This window comes from Haliaeetus leucocephalus, unplaced genomic scaffold, assembly GCF_000737465.1.
Source record: "Haliaeetus leucocephalus isolate CR32 unplaced genomic scaffold, Haliaeetus_leucocephalus-4.0 Scaffold262, whole genome shotgun sequence".
Taxonomy (NCBI): Eukaryota; Metazoa; Chordata; class Aves; order Accipitriformes; family Accipitridae; genus Haliaeetus; species Haliaeetus leucocephalus.
The window spans coordinates 10,397,186-10,414,902 of record NW_010972698.1 but is presented as its reverse complement, the minus strand read 5'-3'; the positions used below and the strand labels follow the sequence as shown (position 1 = coordinate 10,414,902).

The 17,717-nt window shown below is 45.0% G+C and overlaps 1 protein-coding gene across 1 annotated transcript in view; it reads left to right on the top strand.

Moving 5' to 3' along the window:
* The first annotated feature begins 4,746 nt into the window (after nt 1–4,746).
* The window catches only part of ARHGEF9 (Cdc42 guanine nucleotide exchange factor (GEF) 9), a 51,511-nt gene continuing 38,540 nt past the window's right edge, over nt 4,747–17,717 (top strand). Inside the window, exons 1-3 of the mRNA XM_010569072.1 lie at nt 4,747–4,836; nt 12,089–12,268; nt 14,714–14,946. Coding sequence (XP_010567374.1) covers nt 4,762–4,836; nt 12,089–12,268; nt 14,714–14,946 — 488 coding nt within the window. The 5' untranslated portion in view covers nt 4,747–4,761. The remainder of the gene's footprint in view (nt 4,837–12,088; nt 12,269–14,713; nt 14,947–17,717) is intronic.

The window sequence follows — 17,717 nt, the reverse complement described above, 5'->3', positions numbered from 1 at the left end:
CAGAGGTGGCAGCCACCCATCCTGAGCAGGGAAGACTGGGGAGATGAGGTAAAACTGGGAGAAAACTAGAGTTTTGAAGTTTCTTTTGTAAAAAAAAGATTTGCAGTGGGAGGGAGTTACATCTGTGCTTGTGTGTCCAGTGTGTATGTTGGAAAAGCTGGGGAAGAGAGAGCCCCTTTTCCATTAGTGGCATCTCAGCTGTTATCCGCAGCAACGAAGGTCAAGCATTTCAGGCAGGAAAGCATTTTTGGGAGAGTCATGTGTGTCTAAAACATAGTGAACACCTTACTTACAGGTGACTGTGGACTGGGCTAAAATAGGAACCTTTGCAGCATTGTCTAAATCAACTAAATATGACATTTAATAAGTTACTGGGAAAAAACAGTGTCACCCCCAGTTTGCTCTTCCACCTTACTGTCGCCTGCAGCACACCATCGTTGCGGTTTGAGTGAGCAGGTCAGTGAAGCAGAGAGGATCTGGCTTGGAGTAGTGGTGTTGGGTCAGAGGACACAATTAACACTTTAAGTGCAACCTTCCCTTGCCCCAACACAGCCCAGCTCCTTCTCAGCACAGGCACAGGAAGATTTGAGAGCTGAAGTTTCAAAACCAGCCATACTGCATCAGACCAAAGGTCCATCTAGCCAAATTGTTGCTCATGGATGAGTACAAGTGTGTGGCGAGCCCACAGTGTCCGTATTTCGAAGTATGCATGAACTTTTCTATGCCCTCTGCTTCAACGTAAAGTCTGTCAACCTCAAAAGCATTCATGAAAAATGTCATTGGTAAGGTAGATTGCCCCAGTTTATAGATAGGGAAAGCCTCCACCAGTTTGATTGGCCCAAGGTCAGCAGCAGAGCTGTCAATGTAGCTCATCTTTTGTGAGTCATGGTCCAAATTTCAAATGATTCCCTGGAAGAATGATCTTTGCTTGAATTACAGAGAACTTTAGAGGTTAAGACAGAAAGCAGGAGTGTTTGAACAGCGCAGTGGGATTAATCCTTTCAGCAGCTGAGGCTGGAGAGCATGGGGTGGAAGGCACATTCAGCTTCCTCTGTTACCGATAAAAATGTTGCATTTGTTTTTAACCTAAAGCAGAAGTCATCTAGACTAGAACTGTAGGGTTTTTTCCTTTTGGGAACATGGATCCTAGCAGGAAGGAGCAAAAATTTCATTAAGGAAAAAAGTAGGACTCCTGAGATTCCCAGATGTGGAAGCAGGGAGTGTTCCTGCAGTGCACAAAAGGCAGACCAAATTCTGAGGTTTTCAGAAATGAAAGTTTGCAAGCTTGCTATTTGCCTTAGAGTTTCAAAGCCTTTAGGACTGATGCTTTCAAGCTTCCCCCGCCCCCCACTATTATGATTAGATCTTTCCTGCTTTATTTTTTAAATGAAAATTGAATTTTTTCTCCTGATCACTTGACTCCAGGAGGTAGAACTTTAAAAACATCCTCTGTTGCCAAACTGGCAGGAGTGTCATGAAACTTGGTAACAAGCTGTTCCAGTTGGGTTTGGGAGAGCTGCAAAACACCTTTTCATAGTAGCAAGAAGGCAGTATGGGAAGTTATTTTTAACTTCAGCCAACAGGGTTGGTTACCTACATTGATCCTGCTCGATTTTCAATGTATATTTGGTTTGGAATGCCAGTAAAGCTGTCATGAGGACATATCCCTCAAAGGACTCCCCATGCAATTCTGTCCTTCCCAGGTCTAGCCCATTTTCTCTTCTGAGGATGGCCCCAGGTTTTCACAGCAGAGCCCCCACTAAAATCAGTGTCACTGGTGTAAGTAAATTGGCCCCTGAGGTCGCTTTGGCAGTCTTACACCGGCATGGCAGTTATTCAGAAGCAGCACTTGGACATTTATTTTTCAGCATAAAACACTGCTCATGTACATGAAACATTGCTTTATCTCAATGTAACTGAAACTTCTTCCAGAGCAGAGAGTGGGGTTCGCTGGGAAGAGGCATGTTTTCTAACATGGCTTTTTTCTCTGAACAAGTGACATTCTTCTGAAATTCATTTTAATGTACCAGGAGAGGTTTTGCATGCTGGATTCTCGTATCTTTGGGTGCGATTAGATCACTAGCTCAGTGCCTCCCCTTGCAGTGACCCAGGGCTCAACCAGGCCTTCCAGTGCTGATGGGAGTCCTACAAAAAAGCCTTTCAGAGATCCATGTGCAGCCCCACAACTGGGAGACAACATGACCTAGTCCATCTTTGCAGCAGATGCCACGATGGAGAACCGCATCCTCTGGGAAGGACCTGGGGAAAGGCATGCAGAGCTGCTCCCAGGCATGCTGCATCTCCAAGGGGTTTCCCTGTGTCCAAACTGGTATAGCTGGACTGGCTGGGGTCACTGAAATGCCCTTCTGCAGCACCCAGGCCTTTAGGACCAGCCCTGCTTTGACTGCAGCCAAGCCACCCTGGGTGCTGCCAGTGCTGCGGGACCACAGGGCCATTCTGTTCCTGGATGCACCCCTTCCCCCTGGGGTTCATCGGGACATAAGAAACGAGAACTGACAGCCGTATTCAGTGGCTTTCACTTCTGCTCTGTCACACAAGACACTAAATTGACTCTTGGCTGCGCTGTCTTGGGGAAAGGTATCAAGCCTTTGTACTTCGAGAGTGGCTCCTTCATGCAAGGGGAGCAGCGCTGAGGTGGCAGGAGGGGTTATTTCACCTCCTTCGCAGGCTTTGGCGCGTCTCTCTGGTCTTCTGATGTGCAAAAGGAGGTCCCATGTTGGCAATGCAGGGTGGGGAACAGGTAGGAGATTGTGTGGGCAGAGCAGGCAGGATGCCTGGATCCATCCTGGCTCTGCCACTCGCTCCATTAGGCAAATGGGCTACACTGGGTTTCCTGCCCTGGAAAGTGCCTGGCACTGCCAGGACATGGCATGAGCACAGCCTGGGGTCAACAGCTCTCTGCTACTCTCAGCACAGGGTTGATGCCTCCAGCAGGTCCTGCTCCACTACTGGCAAAGAGGGCATCTTGTCGTTTAAACTGCTGCCCTACGCACCCTCGTATAAAGTCCCTGATAGCTCCCGGACACAGGGCACAGTCGTGAGCAGGGTGAAAAGTCTGGCTTTTTATTGCTTTGGGGTTTTTTTATCCCCTAAGTTTGAGGCATCATTAACATTCTGCTAGAGAAGAGATGGGTTTTCTTCAAACGTCTCTCAACATCTTGGCCTTTGTAACTCACTGTAGGATAACAAAATGTGGGAGCTGTAAGAAGTGGTTTAGCAAAACATGATATTGGTTAGGAAAGCAGGGAAGGAACATGGGCAGGTCTAGGTTTTTTTACTTTACTAATTTATAGGAACACAGCCCTTTACAATCTGTTAAAACCAAATTTAAGCTGAATAATGGGAAAGTATTAGAAACTATTAACACTGAAAAGAAGACTGAAAGACCAGGTTAATGATGCAGTTTGTGTGGACCGTTTCACTGTTTACAGATAGATGTATTTTTATGTTTGAAAGCCTCCAGTATTTGGGGCTTTAAATGCTGAGGAGAAAAATTGCTTCATTTACATGACAACTTAAGTCATCTCTGTAAGACAGCAGTATTTCTGTCTGGTTTAAGCTTTATTTAATGTTTGTTTACAGACTATGCTGAGCCCAATTTTAGTTGATCAGAGTTATTTTAAGCAGGTTTTACTTGAGGTGAAAGGTAACAAAAGGACAGTCTTGTTCAAAGACACAGAAACTAGGAGGCAGCGTTATCCCTTAGTTTACAGGCTCAATGTATGTTTTTTATTTGGTAATGGAAAGAAAATTCAGTGTGCTGAAAATGCAGTGATCCTTTTTCATTGCTTTTTGCAGTTTGTCCCAATTTAGAGTATTCAGTGCCCAGGGGTGCTTGGTACCCCGTCCAAAGCTGCCCTCAGCCCCCCCAGGTTTTAGGAGACTTTATTCAGCCAGTCTGGTCTCAGTGTGGTTTAGGGATCACAGTCTCAGGGTGCTGAGAGAGGGTGTTTGCCTGAGTGAGAAAGGCTCTTCATGTGAAATGATGAGGAAAGCTGCTGTGAAATGAAAATCAATGCTCATTCACAAATCCTGGCCGGGGAAGTTTACAGAAAACTCATTGCCACAACCTGGTTAGCCTGGGCTGATGTTTACATCCGGTTCAGAAATCTGAATGAATGTATCTTAACCTTTGTAAATCAGTCACCTGTAAAGGGCTTATTCCTCCTCCCAGAGGTTTCTTCCTGTTTGGACAGACCCCAACTGATGGTGGAACAAGTGGTGCTTTACACTAGTAACTGCAGTTTTCTTTAGGTTGGTCTGGTTTACATATGTACATCTTGTTTCAGAGCACTTGACAGCATTCAACAGTCCAGTTACCCTTTCACATGATTATTTTATATTTGGGATCAAAACTGTCAACACTTGAAATCCCTTTGCGTACAGCAGTGTGTGGGGAACCTTTTGGAGCTGGTTGCACCGGTATAAAAATGGACTGCCTGGGCTGTAAGCTGTTGTGGACACCACGGTGCATTGCTGGCAAGAGCATCACCATTGCTGTAAGGAGGGGGTCGATCCAGTGTCTCCCAGAGTCATGCAACCCAAGACCCAGGCTTCTTTCACTTGTTGGCTTTCTGATGCTTTTATGAATAAGCCTGTTGCTCTCCTCTCTCCTCCTCGCAGCTATGGGTAAACCAAGAAGATGGAGTGGAGGAGGGAACCAGTGATGTGCAGAATGGCCATTTGGATCCAAGCGCCGACTGCCTCTGTCTCGGCAGGACCGTTCAGAACCGGGACCAGATGAGAGCCAATGTCATCAATGAAATCATGAGCACGGAGCGCCACTACATCAAGCACCTCAAGGACATTTGCGAGGTACATGGGAGCTGTGACACTGGGGTACTGCAGCAGGACATGGGATGGGCTATTGAGAGCTAAGGACTGGGTTTGTCCATGAGTGATGGGGGAAAAAGATGCAGTGTGTTTGAGTACTGTGTCTAATAGAGGAGCAGCATCTGTCAATAAGTATTGATACTTCTGAGAATTTTCTGCTGGATCTGATAATTACCTCCAGCTTGTATTAACTAAAAGTACAATTTTCTGACCTTTTTTCCATGCCGCTTTGACTAAAAAATGATGAGGTTGAGATCCTTCAAGCAATCCTCTTAATTAAAAGCCAATGCCAACTACTTTTGAAATTGTGATTGAGGAAATGAGGTTGTAATTAAACCAATCGGTTACCCATTTTATCTGTGTCTTTCATATTGGGTTCACAATTTCCCCTGGCTCAGGATGGGCCCCATTTGCCTTTTCTTATGGTGGGACTGAGAGCAAAATGTTTTCACCATGGGAAATGAAGTAAGTTACCTTTATCCAGTGTAAGGGCACCAGTAAGCAAATGAACTTTGGTGACTGACCCCATGCATCTTCAAGTTGGTTCTTCTTCATTATGTTACAATTAACCTCTACAACCCCTTACTGCCCAGCAGCATGCAGAATTAGTGCCATGAGCTAAGCCCAAAGTGCCGTGCATGTGGTGCTGGGTGTTTAGGAAGGGGAGTGCATGGCTGCACCGGAGAGTGTTGCAGGACAGCTTGGGCATTGTGTGTAGAGCATATACTTATCACTAAGAGGCAGAAGTTTGTTAGCACTAAAATCAAAGCCCATGGCTTTCAGCTCATCCCTCTGAATGTTTAGGATTTAGCGAGCCTGTGCCCAGTCTTTGCAGAGTCAATGTGGTGAAGCCCCTTGTGAATTCTGCTTAGAAAAATGTCTTCCTCCCTTCATGCTTGCTACTTTTCTATTGACAAGGCGAAGCAGCCATCCAAAAAGCATCTATGACGCTTTTCAAATATGGAAGAGTCTTGGGATTTCAATTTGGAAACAAATGAGCTTAATTTCACTGTGCTATTTCAGTCAGAGGGCTTTGCATTGAAGAAGGGAAGAACTGCAGGAACTTTTCCACATATTGTTTCTTTTCCTGCATTTGCACTCTTCTTTTGAAAAACTAAATAAACCCTAACTTGCATTTCCCAGCCATGTCACCATGCTTTTGCCAAATCAGATTCTCAGGAGATACAGATAGGTATAGCTTCAGTGACATCTGTGGGGTAACACTGATTTACAGCACCTAATGATAGGTCCCAGATAGGAAAGAGATTTCTAAGGCTCTTTCTTTGCTCTTGTATGATGCAAAATGGTATTGAGGGGATAAATCTTACCTTCAGGTAGAGCACAGGAAATGATTCAGCTGCCTCTCTTAAAGAAGGAGGAGGACCAAAATGGGCATTCTCATCTGCAAAATGATGGGCTGCCCCTTGCTGGAGAGAGCCTCATTGTGCTCAGTTAAATCAGAGCAATCCATTTGCCTCGAGAAGGCTCAGAGACAGCTCAGTAATGCCAGGCATTTCGGTATAGCATGACGTGACTGTTTCTGTTTGTGCACAAGAGGAGGGGGGCTAGAGATGGAGAGATGCAGGCTGGCTTGAGCTCCTCTCAGTGCTACTGGATGAATTTGTACAGAGGTGTTATTTGTGCTGAAGAATGAGTAGACACCAGACAACTGCTGATGAGATGCAGAAGTGCTGTTGACCGTGGCAAATTCCCCTCTTCCCTTCGCTCTTTATTTTAAGGTGTCAGGACAAACAGCAGTGATATGAGGTATTGGAGAGGATGAAAGGAGTTCTGGCTGGGTGGTGAAGGTTGAGCCTGATTTAGTACTGAGTTTAGCAGTGTGTAGTTATACTCTTGTTGTTGAGCTATAATGAATAACAAATCCTAATACCAGTGAGGCACCTTAAGACGTGTGGTTGTTATCGGAGGACCGTAGCCCCTGCTAGGTGATTAAGAGCCCTCCAATTGCTCTTTTCTGCTTCAGGATGTATTTCCACTACCTGCTACTATATTATTATACACCATGTTATTATTCATAATACCCATGGTACTAGTCCTGCCAAGTCAGGAGCTCACAAGCTAGCCAGCACCAGAATGAAAATTACCTGCGCAAGCCAAGACCTGTGTGCAGCAGTTGGCTTGGAGGGGAATTCCCCATCACAGCAAAGCCATACTGCCCTGACAACTGCTGCTGTTGTGCCCTTGCTTAGAGTATGAAGGACTGAGTGCTGCTTGGTGAAACAGTTTTGTGAAGATTTCTATTGGGGGTAAAATGTGGAGTTTTCCCTGGACTGCATTATCAGGAGTGGATGGATCATTATTCTGAAATATCACCAAGGGGAAAAGAAAGAAAGAAAAAAGAATTTAGCCTTAAGGGAATATGCAGCAATAGGAATTTCAGGCTTAACGGTTAGAGCTTAGAAAAATAATAATGTACTGAAAACTAGGCTTTTATAATGGGTAGCAATAGCCAGCCTTACTGGCAGGCAGTGCTGCTCACTCACTGTCCTGTAAAGCACCACATATACACATGGCCATCTCCAGGCTTGAAAAGATATCCCCCTGCTCCTGGGGTTTGATCGTGGGAGGATGCAGGAGGGCACAGGGTCTGTCTGTGATGTGGCAGCAGTGAGACCAGCAGAGCAGCCAAGATGCTTGGTCAGAATAGCTACCTTGATGAGAGCAGAGGGCCAAGAAGGTGGTTTGAGCTGCAGCTTGCGGTGGGGGGTGCAGGTGGAAGAACGAGACGCAGGAGCGCTACAAAGAGCAGGGTGCCATGCTTTGAGAAATGAGCAGGATTTGGACCAGCATATGGATTAGGAAGACAAGGCTAAATTTAAGGAGGTGTTAGAGGGAGAAGTGACAGAGCTTGGATGGGAACAGTGAGCCAATTGGGAGATCAAAGGAAACCTCCATATTATGAGTAATTTGGGGGTGGGAGGTTAGGAAGGCCAGCCAACTTTCAGTGCTGCGTTTTGCTCTTTTCCAAGTAATTTCACTTTGAATTTATTTTTTAATAATGTTGATTGGATTCTACCTAAGCTTTGCTTTGGTGCCAGGACAGCTCTGAATGCTGTGCGGAAAACATCCTCATTGCATCTTAGCATGTCAAGCTGAGTCCGTTGTGCAGAGCTGATGGGACAAGCTTTCATGTGGTCTGGATGGCATTAGCCTGACTCATTCTCAGAGATGGATAAAAACCACTTTTTTGTGCTGCCTCAGAGCAAAGCAGCATAAAACCTTCTTGGCAGCAATGTGGCCGTCCTTCAGAGGACCACTTCTGAGGAGCTGCTGGCCCCTTTGTATGACCAGGTTCTCATCCATGGATACCAGACTGCAGGGCAACTCTGCAGAAAGCTCTTTGGATCAATGGGGATATATATGTATTCCCCAGTGTGCAATTTGTAGCTGTCTTTCACAGCCTGCTTGTGCACACTTTGTTTTTCTGTTTTGGAGCTGGCTGTTTCTCTCCCTTTTGAGGAACAGGCTTGTGTTCCTGCAGGACTTTCTTTTATATTTTAAGTGGGCCCCAGTGCAATCAGAGTGCCTGACATTCAGGATATTTGAGTAAGTGCTTTAGAATTCTGACCTCCTGGGACCAGACATGGCTCTAGTTTGCCTTTTCAGTTCAAACAGTCTCAACTTGGTTTTGTGCTTATTCTCCATATGTGCATGTCAGCACAACGCTCACCTGGATGCTGTGAGCACTGCTCTAGAGAACAGTATTTTTGTAGCCCAAGTGGTGCTGGTCCAAACTGAGGGATGGTCTGCAGGACAGTGTAGACAGCCCTCAAACTGGCTCAGAGATGAACAGAAACTGGAATATCATCGCAACTGCCTTTGAAATTATAGCCTGCAGTGGCTATCATCTCCTCATTCTCTCCTTCATCTTGTTCTCAGCAAGACAAGAAGGATGGATGGATTGCCACCTCTCCTGACTGTCTCTAAACCTACTCTGAGGTGGAGAAAACTTAGCACTTAACCTCCTGCAAATACTTTCCAACTTTGGCCTATACTTCAGGGACTACATGGAAAAGTACTTTAAAGAGACACAGTTTGACGGCTATTTTTAGGTATTCATTGAGCAAAACACTCTCCAACATCTGCTCATCAGTCAGCCATCCCTTCTCTGAGCAAACCTGACGGGATGAGCAGAAGGAAGATGACATTGTTTTATGTAACAGAAGTAAATTTACTGGAAAAACTATGCAGCAGCCTTCTAGCTGGCTCTTGCTGCGTGTTATGTATAAATCCTCAGTCTCCCCTTTGCTGGCTTGTGCTGGAAACCAACCATCCAAACACACAAGCTGGATAGAGGATAAGGCTTGGGAACTCCATGCATTCTTTTATTTTCCCTGTGGTTTTATAGGTGCCTGTACAGAAATGTGCTGCTTCAGCTTCTCATGAAACACGTGACTCAGGCAAAGTGATGAACCAGCACAGGGAGGACGGGGAATATTAAAGACGGTAGTCACAGCCAATAGCAACCCCAGGGCTGAAAGATGTTCACATAAATCATCCAGTGAGTGATTTCACAGAACAGTATGCGAGAGGGGAGGCTGGCTTGCAGGCAGCCTGCAGCATGCAGCGGGGCAAAGGTCCTAACACAAACGGCTTGCGGCAGTCATTCAGTGCTGCTAGCACCAAAGGCAGTGTCAAAGAGCCTGGCCTCGTGGGCAGGTGCACATCTTTTTTCTTTTTTTTTTTTTTTTTTGAAAGCTGTTCTGAGATAAGCAGGCAAACATGAAAAGCAGCATGGAAAGATGTTCTGCATTATTCCTTGCTAGTTTGAATTTTTATTTGTCCTGCAACTGCCCTGCAATGTGGGAATTGGCCTGCTCCCATTCCTCCTGGCCTTGAAAAATGGGAGAGGGAAGCCCAGGGAAATGAATCATCAAGGAGCTCCTGGAAGAAGATTTAGTAACTGCAGAAGGTATTCTATAACCCAAGCTTCCCAGCTGAAAAAGCCAGCAAATTCAGGGTACCGGCATCCTTCTAGCTAAGCTGGACATCACAGAAGTTGGTTCTTTGCCAGGTTGGCCAAAGTTGCATTTATCATTCATCTGTTTGAAGTTCTCCCTCCCAAGAACCACATGGTGAGGCTGAAGGACAGTTTATTATAGCGTTCCAATAGTTCGCATTGTGGACCAGCAGCTGCGTGTCACCAGCTGGCGGTTCGTCTGTGTGACTAAGCATCTAGAGTTCCCAAATATAGCCATTCAACTGGAGCTGTTGGCATTTTTTTCCCTTCATTTTTTTTCTTTTTCCTATATGATAAAGGCAGGCAAAGTCATCTCATGATGACCTCTATGTTACTTCTTTTCAGTCAAGAGGCTGCAGTCCAGACCAGGCCAGCATAGCATCTGATATTTGGCCTTGCAAAGTTTCTAGCCTAAATCTTCCAGACAGGCAAAGCACAGGGGGGGATGAAGTGATTTGCTCAATGTCACACAGGTTGGTGGCAGAGCTAGAAATTCAGCCCAGGCATACAGAGTCTCCGTGTGTCACCCCATCCCCTGGACCACATCTGCTTCAGGCAAACGTGTTTGAAGAAGTCCTCATGATTCAGCTGAAACCAGGACGGCGAGTTCATGGATAAGACAGGGTCAGCAAAACAGGGAGGCAGACAGAACTTGGTGTGTTATGCTTTTTGCCAGAATATTGATCCACTCAGCCTTTTTAGGTCAGGAGTTCTTCAGAGCAGTGCTTGCCTACCTATTTGTGTTTGTATGATGTCCAGCTATGCTCAGGCTCAGTATCAATGGGTATCATGGGCAGCTGAAGAATAAGCAAGGAGGATCTTTTTATTATTGTGCTGGACCGAGACACAGGAGATCTGAATTGTTTCCCAATCTACTGCAGATACATTCTGTGATTTTGGAGAATTTCCTTAAACTCTCTACGTCCTAGTTCTTCCTCTCTCTTTCTCCATTTGACTTTAATGTCTATAGACTCAGTAAGGGAGCCTGATGTTTGTACAGAGAAGGGTACAAAGCCTTTTCCTCTGGTCCCTTTTTAAAAAGGAAGAAAAGCAATGAAAGACAATAGTTGAGAAAGCAGAAGAAAAATTCTCACTCGTTTTACACTGTTTAGAATAGCATATTTGGGCTAATGGAATGGACAGTATAGAAAACAAAGTTGAAATAATGCTGCTTTCCTCTAGATGGCATTAATCAGCAGCTCGGGCTGCTCCCACTGTGGCTCCCTTGCTCGGGCAAGCCAAAAGACCTACCCAACCTACTGCATCACCTTTGGGTTTCCCTGCCATGACACTCACAGGACAACAGCCCTCCAGCTTTTGTCTCAGACTCAGGAAGATAATAATGGGGGGGATAAACCATGTTGCCTCCCAAGTCAGGGAATGCTTGAAGAGTGTTTTCCTTCAACATTTCACTTGGTGCTGAAATAACTCGGATGGTTACGCTCTCCATACCCTCTTCCTACACCAAGGACATGCAACCACACTTTAATAGAGTATTTCTCAGCACAATAATTAGCTTCCTTGTCCTGATTACCATGGCTAAAAGGAGAAATCAGAGTGGGCAGATGATCAAACGGCCCCTCGCAGCTTTCTCTGTAATGCCATGTGCCACTGAAGAGGACATGGAAACAGCTATGTTTGTAGGTGCTACCCAGGATATTGGGTATTGCAAGGCAGTGATTTTTGAAGGAACAGGCATACAATACTGCAACACACCTCTCTGGAGCTATCAGCCAAATGTTGCTGTTCTCTGCAGCACAGGTAGGGACAGAGCCGTTTCAGGCTATGCTGGTTGAGATCTCTGGGGAACCTTTCCTCTCCAAAACTGATTCAAGCAAAATGCTGAAGGACATTGAGGCAGAACCCAGCACTGTCCTCCCAACACACTGTACACACGCTGTCTCCAGCATCTCCTGACGCAGGCTGTGAAGCCCTGTGCATACTGGGTCTGGTGTGTCCTGAGCAAGAGTAGCACTGTGGGTCAGCTGTAGGTTGGAGTGGGAACAACAGTTGCAAATGAGATGCTGTCTATCAAAAAAGGACTTGTAGCGTTTCACAGCATGTTTTGCGTATTGCATGCTTACTCATAGACAGGAGTTAATGGAGACTGTCATGTCATAACAAGTAGATTTTGTTTTCAGAGCCATTTTCTGATTTTGTTTTTACTTGCTCCTTCCTCAAGAAAAATCTGGGAGCAGCCTCAGTATAAGTGTTTGGGTTATTTTATGGATTGTTCTGTCTCACTCCTTACAGGGTTACTTAAAGCAGTGCCGGAAGAGGAGGGATATGTTCAGTGACGAACAGCTAAAGATCATCTTTGGTAACATCGAAGATATCTACAGATTTCAGATGGGTTTTGTCCGGGACTTGGAGAAACAGTACAACAACGAGGACCCCCATCTCAGTGAAATTGGACCGTGTTTCCTTGAACATGTAAGTTCATTTGGCATTTTTATTTGGGAGTTTTGGGGTTGGACAGGAGGGGAATAGCAGAGAAAGTCAGGAGGCAGGAACCCCTCAGCATAACTGTTGTGCATCAGTACTGTTCTAGTTACATATCACAGAATACTCCACGGCCTTCTGTTTACTTCATGAGATATAGGTGCAGGGAGATTAAAAGTGAAGCATGTAGTTAGATAACTCCCCCAGTACATTTGAATCCCAACACCTTTTCACATCCACCCTTACTCACGTTATGTCATACAATGTCCCCCACCTACTCTGCACCTTATTTTGCTCTTCAGAGTATGACTTAAATCCACTCACAGGCCATCCCAATCAGGTCATGGATGACCAGAAGGTTGGAAGAGGTAAGAGAGTCCGGAGAAGTAAAAAGAAGCCTTAGTTGTGCATTACACAAAAAAAGCAGAGGAGAGCAAATGCTGGGGCTTTTCACTGTGGCACCAAGATGCATTTGCAGAGGATTAAAAACCCATGCAGTTTCAGTTACCTTCCCCTGCAGAGCTGTTGGGCCAGGTGGGGAGGTGCCAGGCTGTGCTTCTTGCTGCCCAGGTGGCAGCAGGGCAGCAGATTCTTGCTCACGCTAAGTGCACACTGAACAGGACGTTTTAGCTGATGATAGAGTCCTGGAGGCTTTTGCCCAGCCCATCGTACTGTTATATAAGCCACGTACTACTGGAGCTGATAAATTGGCCAGTGTTGTAAATACGTCAGAAAATGTCAAGAAAATTACAGTCCTGCAGTTCTAGGCTTTCCTTTAGGGAGAATGAAGTGCTATATCAGAGCTTACATATGAGGTGCTCCAACCTGGGATGCAGATCCTGTACTGTGTTACCTCATTACTTACAGTCAGGGCTGAACTGGCAACAGTTCAGTTCTTATTAGAGAAATTTCTGATAGACATCCATGAAACTTCAGCAGGGCATCCCTGACAAGGTTCACAGCATCTCTTAAGCATCATTGGTCTTCTAATTGAAAAGCAGGTTTCTTTTTGAGAAGTTGCATGATGGCATTAACCTTGCTTATTTTTATCAGAGCCTGCAATTTCTGCTGCTTACTTCCAAAGTAGCATCATATTCCACCTCTTTGCAAAAAAGATGTAAGAAATCTTGGTGAGAATCAGTAGCTAAAACTTCATGTCTTGAGGCTGTGCTGTCAATTCATTTATAGTGACAATAGTAAGAATTACTACTGTTATTCAGCGCAAAATCTGACACTTATCTGTCGTAAGATAGGGGCTGAAAGCTGCCTAATAAAGTCCTGATAAATTATCCCTGTTTAGCCATTTGGGGAAACTGAGGAATGAGAACGTTAAGATCCTGTTATGGATCTGCAAAGCATCTTGTTCTCATCTGCTTCAGGAAGAGAGAGGTGTTAGCACTTGGCTCTTGGTCAGCTGTGGGAATGGGAAAGAAACCAGGCTCCCTACTCCCACAGAGGCAGGTTATTTGGGCCCTTATGGGACTGAGAAATAAGAATTGCTCGTCAAGGGTATTTTTTAAAAAAAGAATCTGTCCTGTCTGTAGTTCGTAAGGCATTGGCCGCAACCTGATGTAGCATCTCAGGCTGTTGACCTACAACACCTGGGCTTATATCTGGGCTGTCTCAGCTAGAGTCTTAACACATGATACTGGGCAGTCAGTTTGTGTCTGGCTGTCCCTTCCACTGTAATCTTTATTTGACCTTTTGTCTGCCTTTTCCGTGTGGCCCAGATGAATCAAGCCTGAGTTAAGGGTGACGAACTGCTATGGCCCCATCTGTGGTCAGAGAAGGCAGCAAAAAGAGATTCCAACCAAAATAGCACAAAAAGACTTGTTAGACCAGTGCAAAGGGTCGGTGGGCACATGTATGATTGGGTTTGTTTCTTTGTTTGTTTTTTCCAGTCTTTGGTATTTTCTGGTTCTCTGATCCTGGGGAAATCCACACAGTGGTTGGTGTCTTGGGTTCCTTGTTGGCAAAGGGAATTGCAGATATACCCAGCTCCTAAACACTTGCCAGGTGTTTCATGATCTTTCAGGGAAAGGTCTCTAGAAATAACAAGGTTGTCGTCTTGTATTACCAAAGGCCAGAGCTCTGCTTGGTTCTACCTTTACCTTTTATAAAGAAAACTCCACCGCACAACTTGAAACTGACAACACGCTGCACAGGGGTTCACTTTAACACACCCTGTACCTACAGAGACCTCAGCAATGCGTCAGTATGCAGGTCCCTCTCTGCCTCCCTTTTCCCCCAGAGCGACCATGCAGTACCTCCTGCAAGCAGGAAAAGTACTCTAGGATCAGTCCTTCCTCCTCCTGCTTGGGGTATTCTTTCTTCTTTTGTTGTAATGCCTTCTTGTTGGCAAGTTGGGTGGTTGCTTGCAGCACTTGTCTGACGTGCTTGCCTCTGTGTGCATTCCTTTTCTCCTGCCTCTCACAGCAAGATGGCTTCTGGATCTATTCAGAGTACTGTAACAATCATTTGGATGCATGCATGGAGCTTTCCAAGCTGATGAAAGATAGCAGGTACCAGCATTTCTTCGAAGCATGTCGTCTATTGCAGCAGATGATTGATATTGCCATAGACGGTTTCCTTCTGACGCCAGTGCAGAAGATCTGCAAATACCCCCTGCAGCTCGCAGAGCTGCTGAAGTACACCGCGCAGGATCACAGGTACGCCAGTCTCTTGTTACATGGAAGGGTTTTGCTCACTGCTTCTTTACATGGCCTCTGCGCACACACAGGGGTTGGGGTTTTTTCTGTCCAGCTCTTCTCTTCGTGACAGCTTGTATAAATTGAAGCAGGGCAAATGTTCAACAGACAGTTAGAAAGCTTCTCAAAGCACTGATTCTCAATGGAGTCAAACTCTCTCTGTTATAATCAGACTGGTGAACTAATTACCCTTGGATGTACTTTCTGATGCTACCAGTTATACTAGAAAAATTACCTAATTAGCATTCAGTGGTCAGAAAGGCTCATTGCTTTACCCTGAAGAGGACATAGCAAGTAGAGGGCCAGGATCCACAACTCAAACCTGAATATGCTCAGATTTGGGGAGAATTCAGAACCTGCTCTGCTTTTCAGCCTGATTCCATCTCTGATTTTGCCATTGGGTTTAGGTTCAGAGGAGCACCCAGCAGTCTGATTACTTCCCAAAATTTCCAGGATCTCTTGCTGCTGCTGCTGGGGCAATCAGCCTGACTCCCTGACCTAATGTAAATCAAGAATAGTACCTATGATATCACTTGTGATACACTGTTATAAAAATAAGGTGAAAGAAGCATCAGGCCCCCTAAGAGCAGATTTTCTCCTGCCTTGCCAATTTTCTTTCTTTTTCCAAAACCCATTTAAAAGGAAGTGCTTCAGAGAACAAAAAAGACCACAGATGTTTTGTAAACTTCTGCAAGTGTTTGGTTTTTTTGTTTTTCCCCAAACCCAGCTTTAAAAGTGCAGAGACATGTGGTATGAGCAAAGAGATGCATTGATTTGCATTGATTCACAAGTTTGATTCATACTAGCTGAATGCCCAGTTCAAAATCACCAATTTGGACATGCGTTTGGCTCCCAATCCAATTTCTGTTTTTCTCTTCATGATGAGACCAAATCAAACTTGGAGTGGACTCATGGGAACATTAGGGTATCAGAAACCAGCTCTAGGATCCCAAATGTTGTGGCTTTTTTTTCCTTACCAGCCATGTGATGTCCCCACAGTACTTGCAGTGCGAATTCAGATGCGGCTTTACAATGGGAAGAGGATGTGGACAGTGTGATTACATAACGGTTGAATTATTTTGGGAGTACATTCCTTTTTCCTTTGGGATGTTTTAAAATCAACATGTTGTTAAGTAATCAGATATAGTCATATTCTGAGGAGATTTGGACCTTTCCTGTGGTTAAGCAACAATTAGTTGATTCAGACTGAGTGCTCTTTTCTACTGGATTGTATCAGTGATACGACACAGCCATAGACATTTCATTTCTCTTGTTTCTTCACTTTCTGAAAAGGGAAAGCAGGATTATATTTGCTTGTCTTGCATTAGTAAAGAGTGAGACCCCTGAAGCTGTAACACAGTGCATATGTGAAACTCATGTCAGCAAGAGACCTGTGCCTTATCTCAGCCCTGGAGCGTGGCATACTTCCATTAGTGTGGGCATGCCCTGGAGAGTTTATTGACGCAAGGAGGAATGGCATTATAATGCAGAGATGGGGTGGGTTATACCGCACTTCCCCGTGGTCTAGCTCCTCTGATTCAAGTGTTCAAAGAGCCTGAGAGAGACCACTCCTCCAGGCAACCCAGCTCACATCCCAGACAAGCTTAATGCCATGACTAGGGAAAGTGAGGCACAGAGTGTGTCTTACTCACCACCAGATGATCCTGCACTGGGGCTATGCAGAAAACCCAGGCTGCCATGGTTGCCTGCTTGAAATACAAATGTTTTCTGCTCTTGTAGTTCTGGTTTTGGGATTGAGGCTGAGATGAGCAAAGCCTGAGATCAGAAAAGCAAATAATCTTTGGGGAATGTCATGTTGTGACAATATCAGACACGGGGAAAAGCCAGATACCTGCAGGTTGGGATACTGTCAGGGTCAGCTATGAACCAGAGAAACTGAGAAGCCAACTGGGGAGCTTCACCTGGGCCCATTAATCAGGCGACAAGTTGTCCTCATGCACTTGCAGTTTGACAGTGCTTGCAATTAGATTATGAGTCTGAAACAGAAGCTAGAAAATTACAGGGTGGACTAATACAATGAAATCAGGCTCATCATTGGCTGAATTAGGAGTCTCTTAAGCACTCTGATTAGAATTTAACATGTAGGAAATACTGTTTAAATCACTTGAACCATTTATGGAGTAAGGCAAAACTCAAAAAGGACCAGGAATCCCAATGAAAGCAAAGATGTTAGCTTCATCTAACAGTGGGACATTATATTCTTTTTCTTTTTTTTCTTCCTCTTTACTAATATTGTACTTGTAGAGCTATGGATCTTCCCTGTACCAGGTCAGGACAACAGAGGTGAAACCAGAAACCTGACCACTCTCCCCCAAGTTAGCATGTGATATTTGGCAAGACTTACATTCTGATTGAGCACTGGAAAGTGGTCACTGCAGCGCCAATATAATTGACAAACAATTTATTTACCTTAATTTCATAGCTAATGCTATCCTATTATTATTTCACTGGCCAAATGCTTTGCTTCTATTATTTTTTCTTCTAAGTTTTTGCCAGCTCTGCCACAGACATGGGCTAGGAGCCCAAAAAGTTCAGTCATGACTCTTTCTTCATTACTGCGTGAAAGAAAAATGTGCATGGGGTTTTCTCTTCAAACAGAACATTAGAATTAGTGAATTAGCATTACCAAGATAAAACCCAGCTTGATTGGCACTGGCCCACTCCACATGGAGGCAGGCATGGGGGTGTTTTCAGAGCCTGGCTCCCTTCAA